The 26,518-nt window shown below is 31.5% G+C and overlaps 1 protein-coding gene across 1 annotated transcript in view; it reads left to right on the forward strand.

Annotated features, from left to right (window-relative positions):
* The first annotated feature begins 1,340 nt into the window (after positions 1–1,340).
* The window catches only part of LOC126889868 (dynein axonemal heavy chain 8), a 424,246-nt gene continuing 399,068 nt past the window's right edge, over positions 1,341–26,518 (forward strand). Inside the window, exons 1-3 of the mRNA XM_050658553.1 lie at positions 1,341–1,540; positions 6,083–6,320; positions 21,034–21,182. Coding sequence (XP_050514510.1) covers positions 1,382–1,540; positions 6,083–6,320; positions 21,034–21,182 — 546 coding nt within the window. The 5' untranslated portion in view covers positions 1,341–1,381. The remainder of the gene's footprint in view (positions 1,541–6,082; positions 6,321–21,033; positions 21,183–26,518) is intronic.

The raw sequence follows: 26,518 nt of genomic DNA on the forward strand, positions 1-26,518 counted from the left end.
TCGCTTTAATAACCATATTGAGGCTGATACATAAGAATAACTATGATTTTTGTATAAACAGGCACTATACCCATCTAACGAATGTTACATAATTGAAATTGGACTATTTAAGCGGCCTCAGGAATATTTTAAAATTTAAACAATTTTTTGGCTTATAATTAAATAGAATATCTCGGTAACATGTACATGTACATAATGTTATTATGTTTAAGACACTTATATAACAGTAAGGTATTATTTATCGCTGCTGAATTAATCAAGCAATCCAAAGCCAATAAGGAAAAAAATATACAGTGAGGGCGTTTGAGTTGGAATAAATTCATTATCTCGAGAACGAGCGAATTTGGAGAGAAATCCTGAGACAGGTGGATTTCTATTTTTGAATTATAACTTTTTGGTATAATATATCATAATAGTTACGTTATCCATCTGTGCGTGATGATGTAATCGATGATTTTTTTAAATGAGAGTAGGGGTCATGTGATAGCTCATTTCAAAGGGTATTTAATTCTCTATTCAGTAATATACACGTTACAATAATTATTTATACAGGGTGTCCAAAATAATAATTTTGAATTAAATTAATTGAGACAAAAAGAAGAATATATGTAATTTATTTAATTCAAAATGCAGTTTAGTGCTGTCAGAAAACAGAAAGAAATGTTTATTTGACAAAAAAATATTGTTTTTGCTTCAATTCAATGTTAAGTAAAATGTATTTTGAAATAAATAAATTGCTTATATTCTTCTTTTTGTGTCAATTAATTTAATAAAGAAAACATTTTTTGACCACCCTGTGTAAATAATTAGGTTATTTTTTATATTACTGAATAGAGAATTTAATAACCTTTCAAATGAGCTATAACACGACCCCTACACTCATTTAAAAAATCATCGATTACGTCATCCCGCCCGTATGGATGACGTCACTAGCATGATATATATGCCAAAAAGTCATAATTTAAAAATGAAAATCGACTTTTCTCAGCATTTTTTTCTAAATTCACCCGTTCTCGAGATAATGAATTTATTCCAACTCAAACGTCCTCACTGTATATAAACTGTTTTACATATTTATGTACTTAACTTACCTTATCTTAATCTGACGATTTCGAGTTTTTCTAGGATAGATTATTTTCGGACCCCCCTTAACGAACTCCTCTGTATTAAGAGCCAATATATATGGTAGAGGTAAATTTACAGGGTACAAAGTTTCTCTAAAACTATTACATTATATTTATTTCTCCTGATCATTTCCCTCTGCCTCTCTCTCTAAACTTAAATCAATAAAATAAAACCAAGATTTTTACAAAATAAATTAGAGATTTATTTTTAGATCCCTTACATATAATTAATCAGACAAATAATTTAAATTATTACAATGGCTGAGATAACCGAACCTTCGGAGTCTGATCTTCACATGGTGATGAGTCTTGCTAGGCAAGTGACTGCTGGTCAGCCAAGCGGACAAGGCCGAGCCAAACGAACTAAATCTAGTGCTACTTACTTGGCCCTGCAAGAATCCTACAAAGAAAAGTTGGTAAGATTGGGAAATTATTAGGTGACGTTATTCTTTATTTGCTTTTCATATTTCATGAAACGTATTAAAAAATGAGATTTTGCATTAAAAGCGTAGGCGCAAATACGGATATCGTTACTTTTTCTTTCTTTACACGGAAAATTTCCTGTACATAGTAAAATTTTCACCGGTATGGAGATGTAAACATTAGTTGACAATGACATTGTAATCATTAACATAGAGATGGCTTTTGAATATTCTTGGATAACCATTACGTGTATAATCGACCGCTTAAATTATCGTCATCATCATCATCTTGGTGCTACAGCCCTTAGAGGGCCTCGACCTTCTCAAGCTTTCTACCCCATTCTGTTCTGTCCCTTGCTTGCATTTTCCAGTTGCCGACTCCGATCTTCTCGGCATCTTGTGTTACCCCGTCCATCCGCCTCAGCTTTGGTCTACCCCGTCTTCTCATTCCCACAGGTTGCGCTGTTAGAATCTTTTTTATCATGTTCGATTAAGGGGCCCGGGCTACATGTCCTGTCCACTGCAGGCGGTTTCGCTTAATTATAGTGATAATATCTTTTCCACCAAACCTATGCTTGTAGATATTCTGCACTTCAAAGTTATATCTACGCCTCCATATTCCGTTCTCACAGACCGCTCCGAATATCTTACGTAGCACCTTTCTTTCAAAAATCAATAGAGCGGATTCATCTGTTTTAGTTAGCGTCCATGCCTCTGATCCATATGTGAGAACGGGGACTATCAATGTTCTATGCAACCTTATACGAGTTTTTTGAGACAGACGTGTGTTAGCTAAGTACTTTGATAGACTATGATAACACCTATTTGCAATTATTATTCGTCTTTTTATTTCCCCTGATGTGTTATTATTGCGGTTAACCGATGTCCCTAGATATATGAACCCTTTGACCGCTTCGAAGTTTTGGTCATTGATGATTAGATCTGCGTCAACATTTCCAGCTCTTGTGTTTGTGTTAGTCGCCACGAATTTGGTTTTATTTCGATTTACATGTAACACCATTCGTTCTGCTGCTGCTACTAGCTCGGTTAGGATTTCCGCCGTTCTCGCTCTGGTTCTTGTTATAATGTCCACGTCGTCTGCATATGCTAGAATTTGGACAGATCTATTGAATATTGTTCCCCTGCTATCTATATTAGCGTCTCGTACGACCTTTTCTAATGCTACATTAAAAAGTTGACACGCCAGCGCATCTCCCTATCTTAACCCCCTATGTATTTCAAATGGGTTGACGAGTTTTGAATTTTTACTGCTTATATCATCTTCGCCATTGTCACTTTTATCATACATATTAGTTTTTTTGGAATTCCTAACTCATTCATACCGTTGTACAGACTTGGTCTTAAGACACTGTTATATGCAGCTTTAAAATCAACAAAAATATGGTACATATCTGTGTTAAACTCTTGCGCTTTTTCTTGCTTTCTTGCTTTCTTGCTTAAATTATCGCTTGATCGATTAAATTATTAATGCAGTTTATGAACATGCTTATTTTTTTATTAACTGTGTGTTCAGTGATTACAATAATTTATATACTATACAATAAAATCTAATAATCGAAAGAAGAAAAAAAGTGATAAAAGGATTTTAATAATATATTGCTACTATGGAACGTTTAGATAAATTTTGAACATCTGTAACCTTCGGATGACCAAGCGGGGGAAATTGTGACCCCAGCGTATGTTTTTCTTTAATAAATTCAAAATTATTTTCAATTTTTAACTCATTATTTTTTTATTTGACTTTAATATCATTCTAGATATCCTCATATTGTGAAATAAAAAAAATCCCTATATTTTACGAATAAAAAATATATTCTGAAGTTGATGTTTAGTATTAATTATTTAATAATTCCGTCTATTATGTGTAATTCCAAGTAGTTTTACGCTAATGACGTCGACTTAAAGTAACAAGACACTTACTCAACATACACACTACACATGACACTAATATTCATGTTGTGACTGGCTGAATGACATAAAGTTCATGCCATGAAAAAAAAAACTTAATTTTTTTGTTAATTGTCATTTTTGACATTTTGGACCTGGGGTCATTTTTCCCCCCTTGGCCATCCGTGTAACAAAAAAAGGTTGGTCATCGGAAAGTTAACAACAAAAAACTTGGATCACAGAATACAGCGATGAGCGCGCTAATAACCGGCAAAATACCGCTAAAGATGGAAAACATAACACACTGTTAAATAAAAAGAGAGATGAAACTAATAGAGGTGTAAAATTATCGATAGCAACCTGTCAATTTACAGTACATTACAGAGTTTCCCACCTTTAGACGGGATTTTATACAGTGATGAGCGCACTAATAACCGGCAAAATAACGCAAAAGATGGAAAACATATTAAGTTGTGAGATAAAAAGAGATGCACCTAGTGGAGGTGTTAAATTTAGCGATAGTAACTTATAGATTGACATTATATTGATTGTTTCCCACCTTTAGACGTATCGAACGAATTTTAGAAATGCCACTGTCACAGTGACAGTTTTAGTTGACATACTCCTCTGATACGTCTAAAGGTGGGAAAGAATCAATATAATGTCAATTTATATGTTAATATCGCTAAATTTAACAACTCTACTAGTTTTATTTCTTTTTAACTCACAATTTAATATGTTTTCCATCTTTTGCGCTATTTTGCCGGTTATTAGCACGCTCATCACTGTATAATTCTCCTGTCACAGTGACAGTTGTTATACTCCTCCAATACGTCTAAAGGTATCAATTTATGCAATGTATTTTTATGATCTGCTTTATATTACTTTTATTTTAATTGAGTATTTATTTAATTAATTATTGAATTGACGCAAATCATACATAAACAATTAATAAAAAATCTCAGGGTGCCTTTTTGCCATAAAAATTAACTAAAATTATCTTAGATTATACTTATCCTTTCTCGTGGCTTCAGTATCTCTTAGTTGATCCTTATCGGGATAAAAGAGGAAAAAGAAATAAATAGAAAAATCATAAATAAGCACATACAAATAGCTTTATTATCAACAGCAATGCTCTGAAAATCTATCAATTAAATCCTGTGGGCATACTTGTCCAAATGAAACTTTTACCATATAATTAATCTAATTTAAACAAATATTTATCGCTTTGATCCTGATACCATTTATAAAATAAGCTAAACAAACAAATTTAGGTATTTGCAAAACTACTTATACTTCCTATTAAATTATTGAAATGTGGGAACCTTAATTCATATGCTTTTACGCAAATATTTTAACTTCTGATTATAAAAAACATCTATCACATAAGTTATTGACTGATCTTTTTGATTCACACACAATGATGTCTCCTCTTGACCCAAACAGCTCTTCCTTGTTGATTATGTTAGGCTACCAATCAAAGCCTCTCCGTTCTCAGCATCAATCCAGCAGCACACCAGCAACTATTTCTCCAAAACACAAGCCAGGCCGCTTTTGACCAGTACTCGTTCAATAAACTCCAAAACTCTCTCCTCTCTTTCTCTCAATAATAATCTCCTGAGACCCAAGTATCTTTTTTACTTGGCGTCACAAATAATTTTAATAACGATAAATCTTGTAACTTACTCTATTGGACTTTACAGAATCAAAGAGGTGTTTCTTCTCGATTTGATTTGTCTCTCGTTCCACTTTTCAGCTACTCTCCACTAACAAACAAAACCACTAGTACTTGCTTCTGAACTATACGCGAAAACTTTCGACTGCCTTTCTCGGATACCGATCACACAATAATCTTTCTTTTCCAAACTGTCGGAACATTCAAAACCTCTCTTTCCCCCTTCCAAATTGCCAAGCCAATCAGAAACATTTCTCTTTTCCATTCGAAAAACTCAGGCATTCTTTCAAACAAAACTTCTACTAAAACTAATCACTTTTCGGAAATTATACAAAAATTCTGGTGTTTAAATAAACAGACTTAAAATTTCAAATCTCCCTACCTTTATATTTCTAAAAACTAATAATTAAAATTACCTGTGGATTTTACCTTTCCCGTAACAAACAATCTTTTTAAAATTATAATCCGAAATAAATTGTCTTTCACTTCACTTATTTACAAATGTCTTTAATTCTTCAGGGAAAAACTCATTAAGGAGAAACCCACTACGTAAAAGCTACCTTCTAATAACTAGTTACAAATCAATATACAGGGTGTATCAAATTTATGTGCCCGCGTTAAATTTAAAAAAATAAATTTTTATTCTATCTTTGATTGAAAAAGTGATAACATAATAGTATATATGCAAAGTTTCCTTTAATATTTCTTCTACTAAGATAACATTTAGTCGTTTTTTCACCAATCTTTCACTCTCAAGAACTCGATAACTCTTGTAATCTGGTATTCTTTTTATATGATATCCCCGTTTACCATTCTAGATTATTAGACAATGTAGAATTCTACATTCTGATCGCGGATTTCAGGTTAATTTTAATTGTTAATAGCAAACTTTCTTGTTTTCCTAAATATTGCACTATAATTACTTGAATGTTGACTTCGATATGCTGTTTTAGCAAAAATTTAAAGATGCTAGAAGTGCTAGATATCAGGAGATGCAACTACCCCATCGACACATATGCGATATGATAGCTATTTACTTGGGTATAGAGCCCAACGAAGTACTAGAGTTCATCATAGACCACCCGAAACCACTTGATTGTCTTAATAGCTTCCTTGGCAAAGACGGGCCTAGGGTTATTTTATTTTACTATCAAAGTGGAATGCGTTTCGACATGCAGAACTATTATTTGAGTAAGTGTTTTTATATTGTTCGTATGAAATTTTTTTAACTTTTCTATTTATTATTAATTGTATTATAGTCTAGTAAAATAAAATTATACTATACAGGGTGTCCCGGAAAATAGTGCGTTCCTTTAAGGTATGGAAAGAATACACAATTTGGAACAAAAAAGTCCTATACCATTTTTTTCTAAAGTTAACCGTTTCCAAAAAAAAAGTTAACATTGTTTTCCATATACCTGTATTTTAATGTTTGGAAATGTTAATAAACTGGCAACATCGTACGCACTACGGAATAATAACATAATAAGAACTCGTTTGTGATTGTGATTAACAGTATTTAAAATAATCCAACCTAATAGTAGGTAATACTTATGTATTTACTATTTGTTTACTAAAATTATTTTCTTTTGAAATATATTGAAATACCTATTGCATAATTTTAAACGAATTACACATCTTTTAACATAAAAACACATCTTTTAACTGAACTAGTATTATGTATTTAGTAAGGTTTAAATGGGTTGAATGCTGAGTATTGCTGAGGGCTTTAACTGAATTACATAGTTTTAATAGTTTACAGTGGAACTTAAATACACCAGATAATGTCTCAGTAATTTGTTTACTTGTGAACTGAAATAACTAAGTTGTACTTACTTGAAAATAATTATTATAAGTACCGAATAGATGTTTCAAGTAACCTTTCACAAACACCATTCATAGGTAATAACATAATAGGTAATACACTCACTATTCGAAAACATTTTCGGCATTGACACTAAACAGGATTCTTTAAAACTATCTGTTTACTATATATCTTCTATCTATTATTTACATGGGACTGTCTATGCTTAAATTTGCTTACCGCACATAGTTGTCAGATTTAAATTTGCCTACCAAAATTCATTTTAATTTTTTGGTCAAACGGTTGCATTTAGAAAAAAATGTTATAAGAGCTTTTTGTTCTACATGGTGCCTTCTACCTATACCTTTAAGGAACGCACTATTTTCCGGGACACCCTGTATGTAAATCAAAATGTAAATTCGTACAGGTTGAAACAAATTTTATATCAAAGTTTAGGTGGGTACAAAAGATATTTTCAAGAAAGTATCCAAATCATACAAGGGGATCATTGTTTAAATAATTAAAAAGGGGTCATTTTTGTGAAAAAATTATTTTTTTAGCTGCTGAGGTCATTCAATTACCAATGGAGGTCTATGGAATTTTTTTCTGCAAAGTTGAAGGGTAAGTATTTCACATAAGTCTTACTAAATTAAATTTGACCCCCTATTTATTTAAATAATTGTATATAAAACTTTAAAAACAAATTTTCAAAAAATTATTTTTAGCGTTTTAAATAAGCACTATAAAATATCTTATTTTACAGTCTAAGTTGCACTATATTATCAGTAATAAGGAAAAAAAATTGGTCCAAAAATATTTAATATTTTTTGAGATATTGAATTTGTTTATTAAATGTTACTATATATTCTATTGCAAAAACGCGGTTGTTGCCAAAGAAATATTCACCTGTATTAAATCTTATTATTTTTATTTTTATGTATATTTTTGATAAATGTATTGATAAATTCAAATTTCAATTAAACTTCCCCCTAAAATGGTATTTGAAAATTATTCAAATTTGTTTATAATTTTTTTTTTAATAATGTCGCGGGGATTAAATATTTGGAAATGCCGTTTCGATAATTGGGTTCCTGGGAATTTTTCACTAATTAACAATAAATGGTATAAAATGGTATTTGAAAATTATTCAAATTTGTTTATAATTTTTTTTTAATAACGTCGCGGGGATTAAATATTTGGAAATGCCGTTTCGATAACTGGGTTCCTGGGAATTTTTCACTAATTAACAAATTTTTTTGTCTTTTTTTCCTCTTCTTTTTTTTTTCTTGGAGTTATATTATTACGGGCCCTTTTAGGGTTGTTTCATTAAGAATGTCGAATCTCTAAGTTGTAGATTCTAGACAAAAAAATATTAAGATTGGTCTAAAATCACTTAAATAAAATGTGGCTACTTACTGACTTACAGGGTGTTTTATTTAAAAATTTAAAAATTATTTTTACCAATTACTTTCAAACTATTTGACGTATCCTTATCATACTTAGCAGAAAGTGTATGTATTATACAGTCTACTAAACTGTGATAAATAAAAGTTTCTAGCTAGTACCAGAGGCGTACGACAGGGGATAGTTAATGGTTGACCCTTCCCAAATTCTACGCCACTGAGGGAATTACTATTTTAGTGAAATTTTTCGATTCTCCAATACTTTCTATTTAAATAATATACTTTTTACTGGTAACGATTAAGTCATTCGTTTTCGAGATATTGGACGTTAAAAATGAAACGGCATAGTTATTTTGATTCATTCATTCATTCATTTTAAACTTCCAATATCTCTCAAACTGATGGCTTTATCAATATCAATAAAGATATTTACATACAAAGTATTGGAAAATCGAAAAATTTCCTAAAATAGTAATTCACTCAGTGGCGTAGAATTTGGGAAAGGTCAATCATTCACTATCCCCTGTCGTACGCCTCTGGCACTAGCTAGAAACGTTTATTAATCACAATTTAGTAGGGTGTATAATAGCCACACTTTCTGTCAAGTATGATAAGGATACGTCAAATAGTTTTAAAGTACTTGGTAACAATAATTTTTAAATTTTTAAATAAAAAACTCAGTAAGTAGCCACATTTTATTTAAGAGATTTTAGTTAAATCTTAATATTTTTAGATCTAATACATATTACACACGTATGTGCCACTAGTATCACCGGTAATCGTGAACAACTTAATGCTTTTTAGTGAAACATGTCACACAGTAAAATTTTTCACAAACATTACAAAATGTAGAAACAAGTTTGGGTTTCTTTTGAGCTTCTTTGCTGCCTTTTGTTGCAACTGTTTCAGTGTAACATTGGTTACAACGTTTTCTCTTCTTCCTATTGTTTGTAGTTTTGGCGTCAACTGTAACAAGCATATGCTTTACAGTAGTAATGGGCTCAGGCATCGGACTGTAATTGACTAAACATAGGATTAGCATTTCCCGAAATGAGATAACTTGTTGTTTTGGTGTGTTGAAGGAATTATATATTATCAAACTACTGATGACAGCCGTATTCAATAAAACTTCAATTGCAGCTTTATGGTACCAGCGAACACTTTTTCTCAGAGGTGAGAAATAGCTTGCGAGTTGATCTGAGACATCAACACCATCTTTTCCTTTGTTGTAGTCTATAATTGCTTCAGGTTTAATTATAGCTACACCATCTTTCTTATGTTTACCTGTCTCTTTCATGTCGATTCCATGTCTGGTCGTCAAGAAGAGGACATCACGTTTATCGTGCCATTTGCCTATTACAATGCCATCACGATGTTCCTTTCCAATTATCTCTCCTTTTTTTTATTTTGCGGAAAGTATATCTTCTGGAATATATTTTCTATTTTTACGTAGTGTCCCTAATAAGTGACTATTAGCATCTAATAATTGTTTTGCTAAAGGCACAGACGTATAACTCTTTCTTTTTGTAGATAGTCGTTTGCTAAATCTAGTACAATTTTTCCCGATAAATCCTGCCCTTTATTAGCCATTTTTCCGGTATACATAATCATTTTTAGAGTATAACCTGCAGGATTACATAATTTAAACAGTTTCAAGCCATAGCGGTGACGCTTTGAAGGTATATATTGTTTGAAAAGTAGTCTTCCTCGAAAGGGAATCATACTTTCATCAACAACTAGTATTGAGCCAGGATTACATTGTTGGGCAAAACGTAATTGTGTCATTTCAAATAATTTTCTAATTTTATGGCAACGATCGTTTGGTAAAGCAGCCGTGTTATCAGCAAAATGCAAGAATCTCAAAAGAAGCTGAAATCTGTTTCTAGTCATTACAGAAGAAATAAAAGTAAAATTATACAGTGGTGACTTACTCCAATAATCAGCAATTTTGGGAAGCTTGACAACTCCCATATACATAACACAACCCAAAAATTTTAAAATTTCTTCTTTATTGGTAGGTTTCCATGCATGAATTCTGGATGATCTGCTATAACGTTGTGCATTTTTTACTTGTGCAGCATTTCTGTTAGTCTCCTCTACAATAAGTTGTAAAATTTCATCATCGATCAGTTTCCTGTATACATGAAAAGGAGTTAGTTCGGTTCTATTTTGAGGATACCTATCATCATAGACATATGATTCATTACCAGGAAACTGTATATCGAGACGTAAATGAGTACAGTCAACTTCGTACCATTCATCGTCATTATTTTGCTGGTCGTTAGATTTTACCGATTGTCGTGCATTTTCATCTAATAAGCTTGAATCACTGTTAGATACATCTTCTATATCAGATTCTTCTTCGTCACTCGGGTTGTACTCTGAACCGGATAACACACATTCATCAGAATCCTCCTCTAACAATTTGAGCAACTCCGCCTCTGTCAACTTTTTATTTTTATTTGGCAAACGCTGCATTTTACTTGTACTTGGTAAATTATCCATGATCTGATAGACAAATTCCAATTAAAAAAAGTAACTTTACTATCACCATTTTTCATTAATTAAATGTAAGCAAAAACGTTTGAGGTTATGTAAAATAAATACTGTAATATTTTGTTTATCCTTACAAATATTCAAGCAACAAGATTTTAAAACGAATAAACTACATATACTTACTTCATATAATTTCAAATTCACCAAAAAAACTGCTAATTCCGTAGAAAAACTTGATAATGAATGCCACTAATCGTTTCTACAACGCCTTATTATCAACTGTCGTTACAAGCTATTTACGACATTATCGCGAATAACAAAATAACATAAGCTGGCTATGGGTTCCTAGTGTGCCACAGTAAAACTAGTTGAGCGTCCTCACAGTGCCGACCGTTATAATAATTCTGAAAGTTAAATACGCACAAGTAACACCGGTGATCTTAATGGCACAATTGTAATCTGTTAGTTAGGATCGCCGGTGATCCTTGTGGCAGCCAATGTGTTAATAAAATTTAACCCTAAAAGGGTCCGTAGTAATGTAACTCCAAGAAAAAAAAAAGAAGAAGAAAAAACGACAAAAAAATTTTGTTAATTAGTAAAAAATTCCCAGGAACTTAATTATCGAAACGACATTTCAAAATACTTAATCCCCGCGACGTTATTAAAAAAACAAATTATAAACAAATTTAAATAATTTTCAAATGCCATTTTAGGGGGGAGTTTAATTGAAATTTGAATTAATCAATACATTTATCGAAAATGTACATAAAAATAAAAATAATGACATCTTAAACAGGTTAATATTTCTTTGGCAACAACCGCGTTTTTGCAATTTAAAATATAGTAACATTTAATAAACAAATTCAATATCTCAAAAAACGCAACTTAGTCTGTAAAATAAGATATTTTATAGTGCTTATTTAAAACGCTAAAAATAATTTTTTGCAAATTTGTTTTTAATGTTTTATGTACAATTATTAAAATAAATAGGGGGTCAAATTTAATTCAGTAAGTCTTATGTGAAAGATTTGCCTTTCAACTTTGCAGAAAAAAATCCCATAGACCTTCATTAATAAGTGAATTACCTCAGCAGTTAAAAAAGTATATTTTTTGCAAAAATGACCCCTTTTTAATTTTTTAAACAATGATCCCCTTGTATGATTTGGATACTTTCCTGAAAATATCTTTTGTACCCACCTAAACTTTGATATAAAATTTGTTTTAACCTGTACGAATTTACATTTTGACTTTTTTTTTATTTTATTAGGCTAGTAGCCCATGTTATGTTTTTACTTATTTATTTTTAACTTTATTTTAATTAAAAATACTTAATTTATTATCTTTATTAGTTCAGAGAAATAAGGAAAAATATATCATGTTGGTGACACATCCCCCTCCAGGCCGAAACCAAATTTTTTGAGTAGTATGGATATCTATATTAATAACCTATATGTTTCCTGCAACCGATTTTGATGATATACATAGTTATAAACAAATGAAAATCAAAAAACGATAAATTTTCGATTTTTCGTCTATAACCAAAAAGTTAAGTATTTTAAACAAATTTGAGAGTGAGAAACTCATAAATCGTATAAAAAACTTCAATATGGCGTTCGCTGAATATGTCTGTCCTAATTGGTTGCTTAGAAAATTGCAAAATAAATCATAAATTTTGAGTTTGTATAAATATTCATAACTTATGTAAAAATTAACTTAGAACGTTCTTATTACACGGAGTGCTGAGACTTCTGGTGCTTAAATTGTACCCTAAATTTCAAAGCCATTGGTCGAATAGTTTAAAAGTTGTTTAATTTGTTTATCCCAAATTAATTTTTTTGCAACGCTATAAGTCAGAAAATGATGAAGTTACACTAATACTTTGGACAGTTTATGAAAGAAGAAAACTTATACTATTAACTTAATTAAAAAAAAATGACAAAAAAGTAGTTCTAAATACTGCAAAATTATTTTTCAAAAAGATGTGAATTAAAAAAAGGGGGGGCTAACTTCGTCCCTAATTGTCCGAGGACAATTGTTTTTCTTTCTAAATGTGTATAAAAATTCAGTCTTTCTAAATATGAAAAAATAATTTTTCTACGGGTAACGGTTAAAAAGTTATTTTAATTGTTTATAAGTAAGCAAAAAATCGACGTGTTTTTGCAAAATAATTTTACACTATTTAGAATTACTTTTTGTCATTTTTTTTATTAAGTTAATAGTATAAATGTTCTTCTTTCATAAACTGTCAGAAGTCTTACTGTAACGTCATAATTTTCTGACTTATAGTGTTGCAAAAAAATTATTTTGGGATAAACAAATTAAATAACTTTTAAACTATTTGACCAATTTCTTTGAAATTTAGGGTACAATTTAAGCACCAGAAGTCTCAGCACTCCGTGTAATAAGAACGTTCTAAGTTAATTTTTACATAAATTATGAATATTTATAAAAACTCAAAATTTATGATTTATTTTGCAATTTTCTAAGCAACCAATAAGGATAGACATATTCAGCGAACGCCATATTGAAATTTTTAGACGATTTATGAGTTTCTTACTCTCAAATTTGTTTAAAATGCTTAACTTTTTGGTTATAGACGAAAAAAGCGAAAATTTACCGTTTTTTGATCTTTATTTGTTTATAACTATGTATATCATCAAAATCGGCTGCAGGAAACATAAAGGTTATTAATATAGATGTCCATACTACTCAAAAAATTTGGTTTCGGCCTGGAGGGGGATGTGTCACGAGAAAAATCTTATTTCTCTGGATTATATCGGTAATATGGACAAACTTCCATATTACCGTGATTGAAGATATATGTTTGATAATCACGGGAAATGTTGGATTAATCATGTACAGTAAAACCTGCCATATCCGGATCAATGTGGCGACAGACCGATCCGGATATGAAAAAATCCGGATATCAAGACCACTTCTTTTACGTTTGCAAAAGATCACTTTGAAAGACCACTATGAAACGTTATCTCCTTCATAGATTCCAGACTTCCAACTTTCGTCGACAGACATGTTTTAAGATTCTATAATACATTATTTCGCCTTCTTTTAGTTCTTTGGGGTCGGGATGAGAGGGTGCGTTGTCCAACAGCAGGACTGCCTTTCTCGGTAGATCCGGACGGCAGAACCGTCCGGATATGGGGAGGTCCGGATATGACAGGTCCGGATATGGCAGGTTGTACTGTACTTGACTTTCCAACACGCGCGGACAGCTTATCGGGAACGAGGGTAGTTATAAGGGGTGAAAGTCGTGTTTTTTGTGATGCTTGTGATCGAGTGCACCGAATGAATAGACCTGGATCCAGCGTACCCAAAAAAAAGTTGAAAATTTGTTAATAGCTTAACGGTGTCTAGTCGGACAAAGTTTGATGTATGGGAACACTGGAATAGGGGAAGTTTTAATTGTGGAACGTGATTTTAATTGTGTAACGTGTCATCTTGACCTTGACAAGTTTATTATTGTGAAAACTAGCAGGTTGTTTTTAAGTTTATTGAATAGCAAACTTTATACAGGGTGTTTGGTAAAGAATAGCTTAACTTTAGATTCCTGAGGTTAAAATAGGTCAATGTAAGCTAACTTACCTTTGTACGAAAGTTGATAATAACCGAAATACAGAGCGTCAAAGTAAAACTTTTACTTATTCTTGAATATTTCATAACTGGCATTATACCGTTCATTTGGAAGAAGAGGGTTACATCTCAAAATGTTAGTTTTTTTTATTGCAGCAATACCTTCCAAATAATGACTTCTACTATGGAAAAAGTACTTACATGTGTAGGTACATTAGTCTCCGAGAGATGACAGATGTAACTCTTTGGTTTTCCCCTAACTTTCTCTACAGAACGTTATTCGCTTTAGATAATACAGTTATATCTTGGAATATAATAGACAAAAATAAGTTAATTTAATTAAAAGGGGGATTTATTTTGGGCTATAGAGTTATAACTAAAGATATAACCATTTTTCTTAAAAATTATAACACTAAAAGTGAACAGTATCTTGTGATAGAAGGATACTTTCTTAGTTGTAACTTTTTTTTTGATAATTCATCATAAAAAAGAAGCAATATAATTGCTTAGTGCGTAAAAAGTAGTTTTGTGAAATGTAACCTTATTCTTCAAAGTTATTTTGTTATGCATGTTATAGGTATGCGAATTATCTTTTTTTGCTTTGGATAAATTATTATAAATTAAACTGTAGTATTATTTAAGGATTAATTTAATTTAACAACAAATGCTTGTTGTCTTTAATACAGAAATGCAATGTTTTCCTGAATGCCATTTAAGTTTTCACAAAAATGTGTAAAGAACAACAATTATTACTATCTAATAATAAAACACTGAAAACGTTTGTTTTCTATACTTCCACAGAATTTATTATAACTAAGTGACTACAGCTGTTTCGACAACACAAATTAGCAGCCTACCATAGCATGATACATAGACTGACAGAAATTCCCATGACAAAAAATAACTTCGAGATAGAACTAAACATCATTAAACAAATAGCAGTAAACAACGGCTATAACGAACAAACAGTTAACAAAATTTTAAACCAAAAACTCCATAAGAAAGTCCTGAAATTAGTGTATCCACCACCACAGAAAGAACCCAGTACCTTCTGCTCTCTCACATATACTGGCAAGATAACAACAAAAATAGCCAGATACATAAAAAGAAAGGAATAACACCAGCTTTCAGAACTAACAACTTAAGCAAATATATTAAGAACAATAAAAGCCGAAAGAGAAAGCAACTACAGAGTGGTGTGTACAAACTAACGTGTGGTGACTGTCCGAAAACGTACATCGGTCAAACTGGCAGAACTTTTGACAAATGGATAGCAGAACACAAAAGGGCATTCAACAATAGAAAAACAGACACTTCTACATACGCACTTCACCTTCTAGATCATAATCATTCTTTCAATGAAGAGTTTCGAATTCTGCATATTCAAAATAAAGGCCCTAAGCTATCTTTTTTAGAATCTATGGAAATTAATAAACTGAAAAATACAGATATAATTCTGAGTGACCAACTCGAGACAAACAGCTCCTCACTCCTCAACCTCTTCAGTTGAAGACTTAAAAAGGCAAATTATGCTAAATTGTAAACTATATCACTTAAGAAAGGCACTCTGCCGAAACAGCTGTAGTCACTTAGTTATAATAAATTCTGTGGAAGTATAGAAAACAAACGTTTTCAGTGTTTTATTATTAGATAAAATGAACTTTCATCAAGTAACGGTCGAATCCATCAATTAATTATTACTATTATTACTTTATGTTTCATTTTGTGTTGTATAAGGGATACGATTTTAATGTTTTATTAATAAGCTTTATTAAATCATAATTGATATAATTGCATTTTTAATAATACTTTATTAATAGAATTCCTAAAATGTAACTTTATGAGCAAACATAATGTCTTAAAAAGATAATATTTCTTTATTCAAGAAGGTTATATCTAAGTTTTTTTTCTAAACCTGATATCTTAAAAAAAATTTTTTTTCAGAGCGATAAAAAGATCAGAAATCTATCATACGCAATCAATCAATCCTTTAGTATCAATAAACACTGCACAAAATAAATAAAATAAAATAATATGAATCTTAAAACCTTTTTACTGAAAAAGTTAAAATTCTTAGTTATCACACTCTTCTTCCAAATGAACGATATAGTAACACGAAATTTGCTAAGCGGGGGTTGTTTGGGGCAAGGAATCTAAATTCGCTGTCAAAAATGATGTATTATCCAGAGGGCGCCACATACTCTTTTCAGTGCTCATTTAATAGGTTTAATTTTTTTTTACTACTCACTCTATACACTTTTTGAATCAAAACTTTTATTCTCTTAATATTTTTACTTACAAAAAGGTATACTAGATTCATCTCGCTAAACTTAACCGTTTTCAAGATAAACGCATTTTAAGTCTGCGATGCAACAATTTTTTTGCATATCATTGTAGTTACACTCGAAAAATAACTTAAAACCGTAAAAATTTCCAAAAATGTATCGCAAATTTCTTAAAATAGAATTTGCGATGCAATGACATAAATATGAGAACTGGCACAATTATTCTGGTTTTAGGTTGATTTTTCAGGTGTAACTATTATGCAAAAAATTATGTTGTATCACAGATTAAAATGCGTTTTTCTCGAAAACAGTAGCGAGATGAATGTAGTTTACCTTTTTAAGTAAAAATATTAAGAGAATAAAAGTTTTGATTCAAAAAGTATGTAATGTGGGGGATAAAAAAAGAATGTGTGTGTACTTTGTACGCACGTAAGAAGTTATACTTCTATTATAATATAATTTCAACTAAATAAATATACCTACTTAACAGTTACAATACAAAAAATTAACAATAATTACCAAAAATGAACCAAAACTTAACAATGCCAAATATTAAAAAAAAAGAAAAAAATATGAATCGTCCGGGATTTGAACCCGCAATCTCGCGATTTTATGATCTCTGGTCTAATACTCTACCAACAAGGCCATCAAGCCGTATGCACTTACCTTTCAGATATACATAATTATACATCACGGTGACAAGTGAAATATAAAAATAGATGTTTTATTATTTTACGCCCAAGGAAGACAAATCCAAAGACACAAAATTATAATAAAAAACCTTTTAAACCACCTTTTTCAAATTGCGCAAGTTGTATTATTAATATTAATGTTAATAAATGAAATATAAATATTTTGACGTTTCACAATTTGACAATACACTTTTAACTGCAGTGCCTTAAAAACTTTAAAGCACTAGTGCCTTAAAGTAGCATTTTTAACGCTCCTATGGAGTCCTAAAAATTGCATTTATAACACGTTTGTAGAAAACTATATTTAAAAACACTAATATATCCTTTCCACACGTTTTCTGGACTGATACATACATAAATTAGAACATTTTGAAGTATAACTTCAAAAATATAATATGAAAACTATTTAAAAAGGCAGTATACCTATTAACTAACCTTTGTTGTTTCTCTTCCCACAAATTTTAAAACGCAACAACCATACATAAACAAACCGTCAACCGTCCAAACCACAACTGCACTACAGCTGCCATATTGGATAATTTTTGACATGTCATTTGAACATCCAATCAGAACAAAGTTATAATGCGCATGCGCCGGGATCGTAGGTTTTAACATATAAAAATTCATCCTCCTATCGCGCGTAAAGAAGTATAACTTCAAAAAAATTTAACGTATTAAATGAGCGCTAAGAAACATATGTGGCGCCCTCTGGGTACTACATCATTTTTGGTGAAAAATTTAGATTTCTCATCCCAAAAAAACTTTCGCTTACCAAATTTCGTGTTGTTATCCCATGCCTGTCAGTAAATATCCAAGAAAAAATAAATTAAAATAAAATAAAATAAAAGTTTAATTTTGACACCCTGTATTTCGGTTATTATTAACTTTCGTACTAAGGTGAGTTAGCTTAAATCGACCTATTTTAAGCTCAGAAATCTGAGGTTAAGCTATGTCCCATTCTTTATCAAACACCCTGTATAATATATAAGAAAATGTTTGTCCGACAAATATGTTGGGCATTTTAATAAGTCCGACACGTATAACATGTCAAATGACAGGTATTTTTTTTTGTTGGTAAATAGCAGTTTGATTTTTGCATGAGAGTTTATTGAAAGGGTAACAAATAAATTGGAAGTTCTGTCCGACGAAATACAAGGGACGTTTTCGTAGTCTAAAGTTCGAAACCTGTAACCTGTTCCACAATTAAAACTCCCCTGTTCCAGTGTTCCCGTACACCAAAGTTTGTCCGACTAGACACCGTTAAGCTATTAAAAAATTTTCAGCATGCTATTAATATACTTTTTTTTGGTATGCGGGATGCAGTCCTAGAAATTTGGGAATAAGTAGGTCATACCGTAACTAAGAAAACTCTGCAGGGGCGGACAGTTCCGCGAGGGAAAAAGGGGATTTAATTTTGTTCTCTAAATTTTTTATAAAAATTTTGTATGAATTATGGCTAAAACTACCTTGTTTTAAAGAGTATTATAATATGTATACAATTAACTTTTTAAACCTCTAAAATGTTTTCTCCATTTTAAACTTCAATCAAAGTGCACTTTAAAGAAAATTGTCTTTTTGGTCAAAAACCAACAAAATTAGATTGCATTTCATTTGAGTTAGAACACATCACAAGTGGTCTCAATTAGAGTTTACTATCTCGAAGTATGTACATGGTGTTCGAATTGAAATGAATAATTGCAATCATAGACTTTCATAATATACAGGATGTTTGGTAGGTCGATGTAAATTTTTTAAGGGATAATAGGGGACGCCATTTGCAACATTTTTTGCTAATAATGTATCGCTAAAACTGTTAAGGTTTCCGAAATAAAGTTAAATTTGTCAATATTCGACAACCATCTATTTCACGTTTAATAATTATCTAGGCGTACTACCTCCCTGTTTTACGAGTGGAATAAAAATATAAACCTACAACACTGACTCTTCACATACAATTCCCATCAGCTGCTATCGTCATTCTCCGAACGCATAACAAACAAAAAACAATCTACCTGCTATGAAGTGGTTTATTTTGGTTTATAAACATGGTAATTGCACCTCTTTATTATTGGAACCTCTTTATACTGTGGTTATTGTATGCGTATGAAAGGTGCGTTTTACTGTTTTGACATCCGAATTGGGTTTGGAGTTGCATTAACCGGGAAGGGTTTTTGCAATCTGAGCAAGTAATACGTAAGGCATTTTGTATGTTAGGGAAGTATCTCGCTTAGATAATTATTTTTAAAAATAAAATAGACGAGCAGCCTTATTTTCGAATATTGACAAATTTACTTTATTTCGGAAACCTTAACAGTTTGAGCGATACATTATTAGCAAAAAATGTTGCAAATGGCGTCCCCTATTATCACTTAAAAAATTTTCTATCGACCTACAAATCACCCTGTATAATTTTATATGTATGTATACAGGGTGTAACAAAAATACAGGTCATAGATTAAATCACATATTCTGGGACCAAAAATAGTTCGAATGAACCTAACTTACCTTAGTACAAATATGCACATAAAAAAAGTTATAGCCCTATGAAGTTACAAAATGAAAATCGATGTTTTCGAATATATCGAAAACTATTAGAGATTTTTTATTGAAAATGGATATATAGCATTATTATTGTAGGAGAATCTTAAAGAAAAATTATAGTGAAATTTGTGCACCCCATAAAAATGTTATGGGGGTTTTGTTGTTCTTTAAACTCACCCAAACTTTTGTGTACCTGTCAATTAAATTATTATTGTGGTACCATTAGTTAAAGTTAATATTCTTAAAACTTTTTTGCCTCTTAGTATTTTTTCGATAAGGCAGTTTTTATCAAGTTGAGGCTTATTTTTTAATATGTTTACATAAAAATTTTATGGGGATTTTGTTCTTTTAAACACCCCAAATATTTGTGTACGTTCCAATTAAAATATTGCTGCAGTACCATTAGTTAAATACAGTGTTTCTAAAACTTTTTTGCCTCTTTGTATTTTTTCGAGAAGGCACCTTTTATCGAGATATGGCTTCTTTTTTAATACGGTTCAAAATATACCTAAAAATGTAAATCATACATAAATTTTCATATTATTACCAAGTCTCCATATTCGTACTTAACCATATACAAATATGTGGTGGATTTGACAAATATTCAAAATATCTCGATAAAAACTGACTTGATAAAAATAATAAACTTAAAGATAAAACGAAAAAGTACTAAGAGCCAAAAAAGTTTTAGAAATACTGTGTTTAAGTAATGGTACTACAATAATAATTTAATTGGAACGTACACAAACGTTTGGGGGAGTTTAAAGGAACTAAACTCCCATAAAATTTTTATAGGGTTTCCAAATTTCACTAGAATTTTTTCTTAAGATGCTACTGTCATAAGAATGCCATGTCTATTTTTAATAAAAAATCTTTAATAGTTTTCGATATATTGGAAAAAATCGATTTTCATTTTGTAACTTCAAAAAGTTACAAAAAGTAACTTTTTTTATATGCACATTTGTACTAAGGTAAGTTAGGTCCAATCAAACTATTTTTGGTCCTAGAATATGTGATTAAATTTATGACCTGTATTTTCGTTACACCCTGTATAAAGATATACCTTTTATTACCCCAACTATCTATGTTTATTAGAAAGTGGAAGAGGACCAGCTCCCGCTACTGCACCAGTTGATTTTTATCGTCTATATGTGACAGATGGTACATTTATGGGAGCTAAAGGGAAGGCCTATGCAGTATTTAAAACAAAGAATATAAATCTCGATATGAAAAATATAAATGACGTAAGTAATTAATCTATTCGCTCCGTGAGTGACCATGGTGGGGATACACGAAACTATGCCAGCGTCCGTAACGGCGAAATATGACAATTTTGGCGAATTTTTGTAATGTCACTGTCAGTGCCATTGTGTTCATTCGCGGAACCTGTCGGTGACTTTTATTCCACGACAACGCATGCGCACTTTAATTCCATTATTTAATGTATTATCGTTTATTGATAAATATACCAGTATATTAATAAGTTATAATATTGATTAATAGTAAATATACCTTGCATGTTTATCTATCAACGGCATTATTTATATTATTTTAAAGTGCGCATGCTCCACTTGTCGTGGACTAGTCCCTGACTGTCTCCGCAAACACACTTATTGTCTGTATATTAGTCCAGAAAGCCACTGCGCATCCGCTAGGAAAAATATTCCGATTCGGATTTTTTGCACAATCGTACTCAAAAAGGACCCCTTTTAACAAATTTGCATGTTGCCAGGACCAAAAGTGGGTCAAAAATTTTTTAAACGTTTTTTTTTTCCTAAAATTATTTTTTTTGCATGGAACAAAGTTTTTTTTAGATTTTTTGGATCATTCCAAACAGAAAAGGTCTTTAGTGACTTTTCTCTAAAGTTGATAGTTCTTGACATATTATAAGCGATTAAAAATTGAAAAATTGTGAAATCGGCCATTTTTAACCTTCAAAAACTATGTGAAAAACTTAAAATTTGAATATTGCCAAGGCAGGTAGATATTCCTTAAACATCGATTGATGAAATCCCGAAGAGTTTTTTGCAATACAGTATTCAGAACTCCTTTGTTTTTTAATTTCTAATCACGCGTGCGCGACACTATTTTCCAACGTTGCATGTGTATACAAATGAAATACGGTGCAAATGAAAGGAATAAATTTGTTATTTCGTAAACCGGCCTCTTTAAGGAAAACCCCGAAACAGGTCGATTTTTATTTTTAAGTTATGATATTGTGGCATATATGGGATACTAGTGACATCTTCCGTCTGGGCGTGATGACGTAATCGATGATTTTTTTAAATGAGAATAGGGGTCGTCTGCAGGGGCGGCTCGTGATAGTACAAGATGGTGAGGCACACTACACTTGAGGATTATTATTATTATGGTTAGATTTTCTTTAATAGCCGGAAGGTCGATTTTGTGACGTCATAACGTCACAGAACGGCACCGTATTTATTTGAAGGCTTGCAAACGATATTAAATAACAATTTTATTCGCAAAAGAATAGCTACGAAAGTTCTAAGTCTCTAACAGGTTCATACTCATAGTAGCTGTTTTTTTAGCTAAAAATAATAATTAATATGATACCACATATCAAAACAGCATGAATCAGATGTTTCGTCGTTGGCTCATCAGCGTTGAACACTTGAACAGCCATATTAAGCAAAATTTACATTATATACTACATGAAAACAACGGACAACTGATTCCAGTGGCGTAACTGGGGGGGTTGGGGGTTATAAGACTTAAATGCCTTAAATCCTTAAAGCCTTAAATCCATACCCCCAGAGACCCACCAGTTACAGCCCCCTTAGGATCATTCTGGTTTGGCCGTTGACTGATTCTGTTATTATTAATCACTTGCCAAAATGAAATTATGGTACGCAAACAATATACCTGCAAACACGTGATAATTTCATTTTAGAACCAATTTTATTATATTGTAAATGTATTGCATATATGCAAATAGAAACAAGTAAGTAAGCAAATTACGGTTATATTATAAGATTGTTTTTTTATGTTAAATAAACTAAGGGTTAAATTTTATTTTTTTGGTTTTTTATTTATTTTATAAACAGCGTACTTAAAAGTAAATGAATTATTATGAAAGAAATCATAATTTCTAATTTTTTTATTAATTTATTTATTTAATTGACATTGGCAAATGACTTTTAGCCAGTCAGAGCATAATAACATATTCGTAAGTCAAGCGTCCACAGACCCGCATCGTACGCAACGGATTTTAGTTTGACAATCGATAATGCGATCCGTACGATGCGGATCAGTGGACGCGGTTACATAAGTTTATGTACAAGGCAAACTAAAATCCGTTGCGTACGATGCGTCCAATGCGTACGATGCGGGTCTGTGGACGCTTGCCTTAAACATCTATTGTATCTCTGTAACTAGAACAAACTGCTCTAACAAACTACCTAAAACTGCAAAACCACGCTAGAGGCATATTTTTGCCTGCGTCTGAAAGGATACTTAATCCCGCTTCCAAAAATTATTTTCAGTCATGCTGCCGGCCGATCTCCGTCGGCTTCGTAATATGCTAGACGAGGTACCATCAGAGGCAGTGCCTCTAATGGTACCTTGTAGAGTAAGTATATCGGTGTGTTATGAAGAACGGGTCAGGGCCGTACTAATTTTTTTTATCATAAAAATAAAGTTAATAAAAAAAGTTTTATAATAAAAATTAAATTATTTAGCAATTTTCAAAAAGTTAAATTGTATTTAAAGAATTATTGATGATGATATAACGAAAATAAAGTTATTTAGCAAATTTCAAACAGTTAAATTGTATTTAAAGAATTGATGATGAAATAACGAAATAACGTAAATAGTCGATTGGTATACTGGTGAGGCACTGCCTCACCTGCCTCATGGGACCAGCCGCCACTGGTCGTGTGGTAGCTCATTTGAAAGGTTCTTTAATTATCTATTTAGTAATGTAAACATTTACATAATTATTTATACAGGGTGTCCAAAAATTTTTATTAAATTAAATTATTTGACAAAGAAGGAAGTAGAAGGACACCCTGTATAAATATTTATATAAATGTTTATATTACTGAATAGAGAATTGAAGAACCTTTCAAATGAGCTAGCACACGACCCGTATTCTCATTTAAAAATATCATCGATTACGTCATCACGCCCAGATAGATGACGTCACTAGTATACCACATTATGCCACAATATCATAACTTAAAAATAAAAATCGACCTGTTCTGGGATTTTTCCTTAAAGTAGATGGTTTACGAAATAACGAATTTATTCCTTTCATTTGCACCATACTGTCGCGTCGGTGGAAAATAGTGTCGCGCACGCTTGAATAGCAATTAAAAAACAAAGGAGTTTTGAATATTGTATTGCAAAAAACTCTTCGGGATTTCATCAATCGATGTTTAAAGAATATGTACCTACCTTGGCAACATTTTAATTTTTAGCCTTTCACATAGTTTTTGAGGGTTAAAAATGGCCGATTTCGCAATTTTTCAGTTTTTAATCGCTTATATGTCAAAAACTATCAACTTTAGAGAAATGTCACCACAGAACTGTTCTATTTGGAATGATCCAAAAAACCTAAAAAAACTTTGTTTCATGCAAAAAAAAAATAATTTTAGGAAAAAACAAAAAAAAACGTTCAAAAAATTTTTGACCCACTTTTGGTTCTGGCAACATGCAAATTTGTTAAAAGGGGTCCTTTTTGATTAAGATTGTGCAAAAAATCCGAATCGGAATATTTTTTCTAGCGGATGCGCAGTGGCTTTCTGGACTATATAACAAATTTTATCAAAAATGGTAAATAATTATTACATATTAACGTCATATATGTCATATTTGTATCATTTATGTTTAACGTCAAATTGTGGTCGCCAAAAATGTCAAGCGAATACGCTAAGTGTCACCTCAGTCATACACAGAGCGAATAGGTTATATATAGTTTAAAGTACCTATCTGAGTTCTTTAGTTCAAAAATTGAGCGAAACACGTTCAAAACCATCCAAAAACCATGTTTCTTAGGTTCTTAAGGGATTGTCCGAGTTTCAGTGTTAGTCATATTTTTGAGATCGACAAAACCTGAATCATGTTCTCAGTTTTTACGTGTTTCATGTGATTAAAAAATAAGTGCAACTCTATCTCACCACCCTCCTCCCCTGGCCGAAAAAACGTCATTTTTAGGTGGGATGCAATCAATTTAAAAATTAAAAAAAATACATGCATATTTCAGGCTTTTACAAAACATTTCGGCCTGTTGTGAGGCTTTAAAATTATTTAACTTTACTTTGTAACGGTCCCAAAGAACGCAAACAATAATCTTTATTGTCAGTGCAAAATATATCAGTTCGACCCTGTAGTCATGATATGGGACGGATATACTCAGTTAGTTTTTTTTTTAGTTTCCCACAATGATATGTTTTTCATTGCCTAATCAAGTGTGGAGTGTGTGGCAACTTATCAAAAAGATTTAATGTTTTACGCGACTATGAGGCTGAATTTTGTTGATAGTAGTTCTCAACAAGATCAAATTATCACAGCTGCAATATTGTCTACGTTGCATTTATGGTGAGAACAGCGAGAGCCATAGCTTATGTTGTTTATTTTTTTATTGGTCGATTCGAGATTTATGACTTCTGACTTTGGAAAATACCCTGGTTATTTTATTGGTAGAAGAAATATTTGATTTCTTTTGATTGGAAAAAGATCCGATGATCGTCCAATGGGAGGGGGGGGGGGCAATTTCTCTGTTTGGAACTGAAGTCACGTATTTAATTAGGACGAGAGAAGAGGGAGTTAAGTTTCATCTTTCACCTGTTATAGAGTTAAGTTATAAGTTATGGAGTGAACTCCAGTTTTTATTTCTGAATATTAGAAAAGAATGTGGTTACAGTGAATACCATATCGTTATGTTTTGGTGTCTAGTTCCTGTGGATTGGATGGAACAGAGTCTGTTTGTGTTGGCGTAGAATGTGCCTTTCTCAAGAATAAATTAACGTAAGTTCGCGAAACGTGGCTCCCAACTTTTTAATTAAAAATCAATTGTTCAAACAAAAATTTTGCTATATTCGAGTGAACATTGTTTAAATCATTAAACTGTTGAAATGCTTCATTAACAATTAATTAAGCAGTTACTTTTTTTTTAAATGAAACAAAAAAACTATGGAATTTTATCTGTCGTATAATAAAACTTTGTGCAATAGTATACTTTAGAAAAGAAAAAATGTAATGTGTGAGTGAAGTGTTGGTTTACACGAGTTCCAGCTGAGTTACACAAAGCCTACACAAGTTCCAACCAACGGTAGATTTCCAAGATCACCAGGTATTTTGTAACGAACTGTTTTAATTCCTTTCCTTTGAACGTTTGAACGCATGAAGGACTTAATTTTTTTATTCGGTCGTTGCCAATTCAGTTTTGCTTTTTTAACTATTTTTTTTATAAATAAACGATGATTATGTTTTAAACTTGTATAAGTGTTTTTCTGTTTGTACAATCTATCTCTGTTCCTCATTGACAAAAAGGCAGACAGACTACCTATGACGGTTATGGTTAGTACAGACTTATACCTAATGAAATGACATTTCAAGT

Source organism: Diabrotica virgifera, chromosome 8 (genome assembly GCF_917563875.1).
Source record: "Diabrotica virgifera virgifera chromosome 8, PGI_DIABVI_V3a".
In the NCBI taxonomy this organism is placed as follows: Eukaryota; Metazoa; Arthropoda; class Insecta; order Coleoptera; family Chrysomelidae; genus Diabrotica; species Diabrotica virgifera.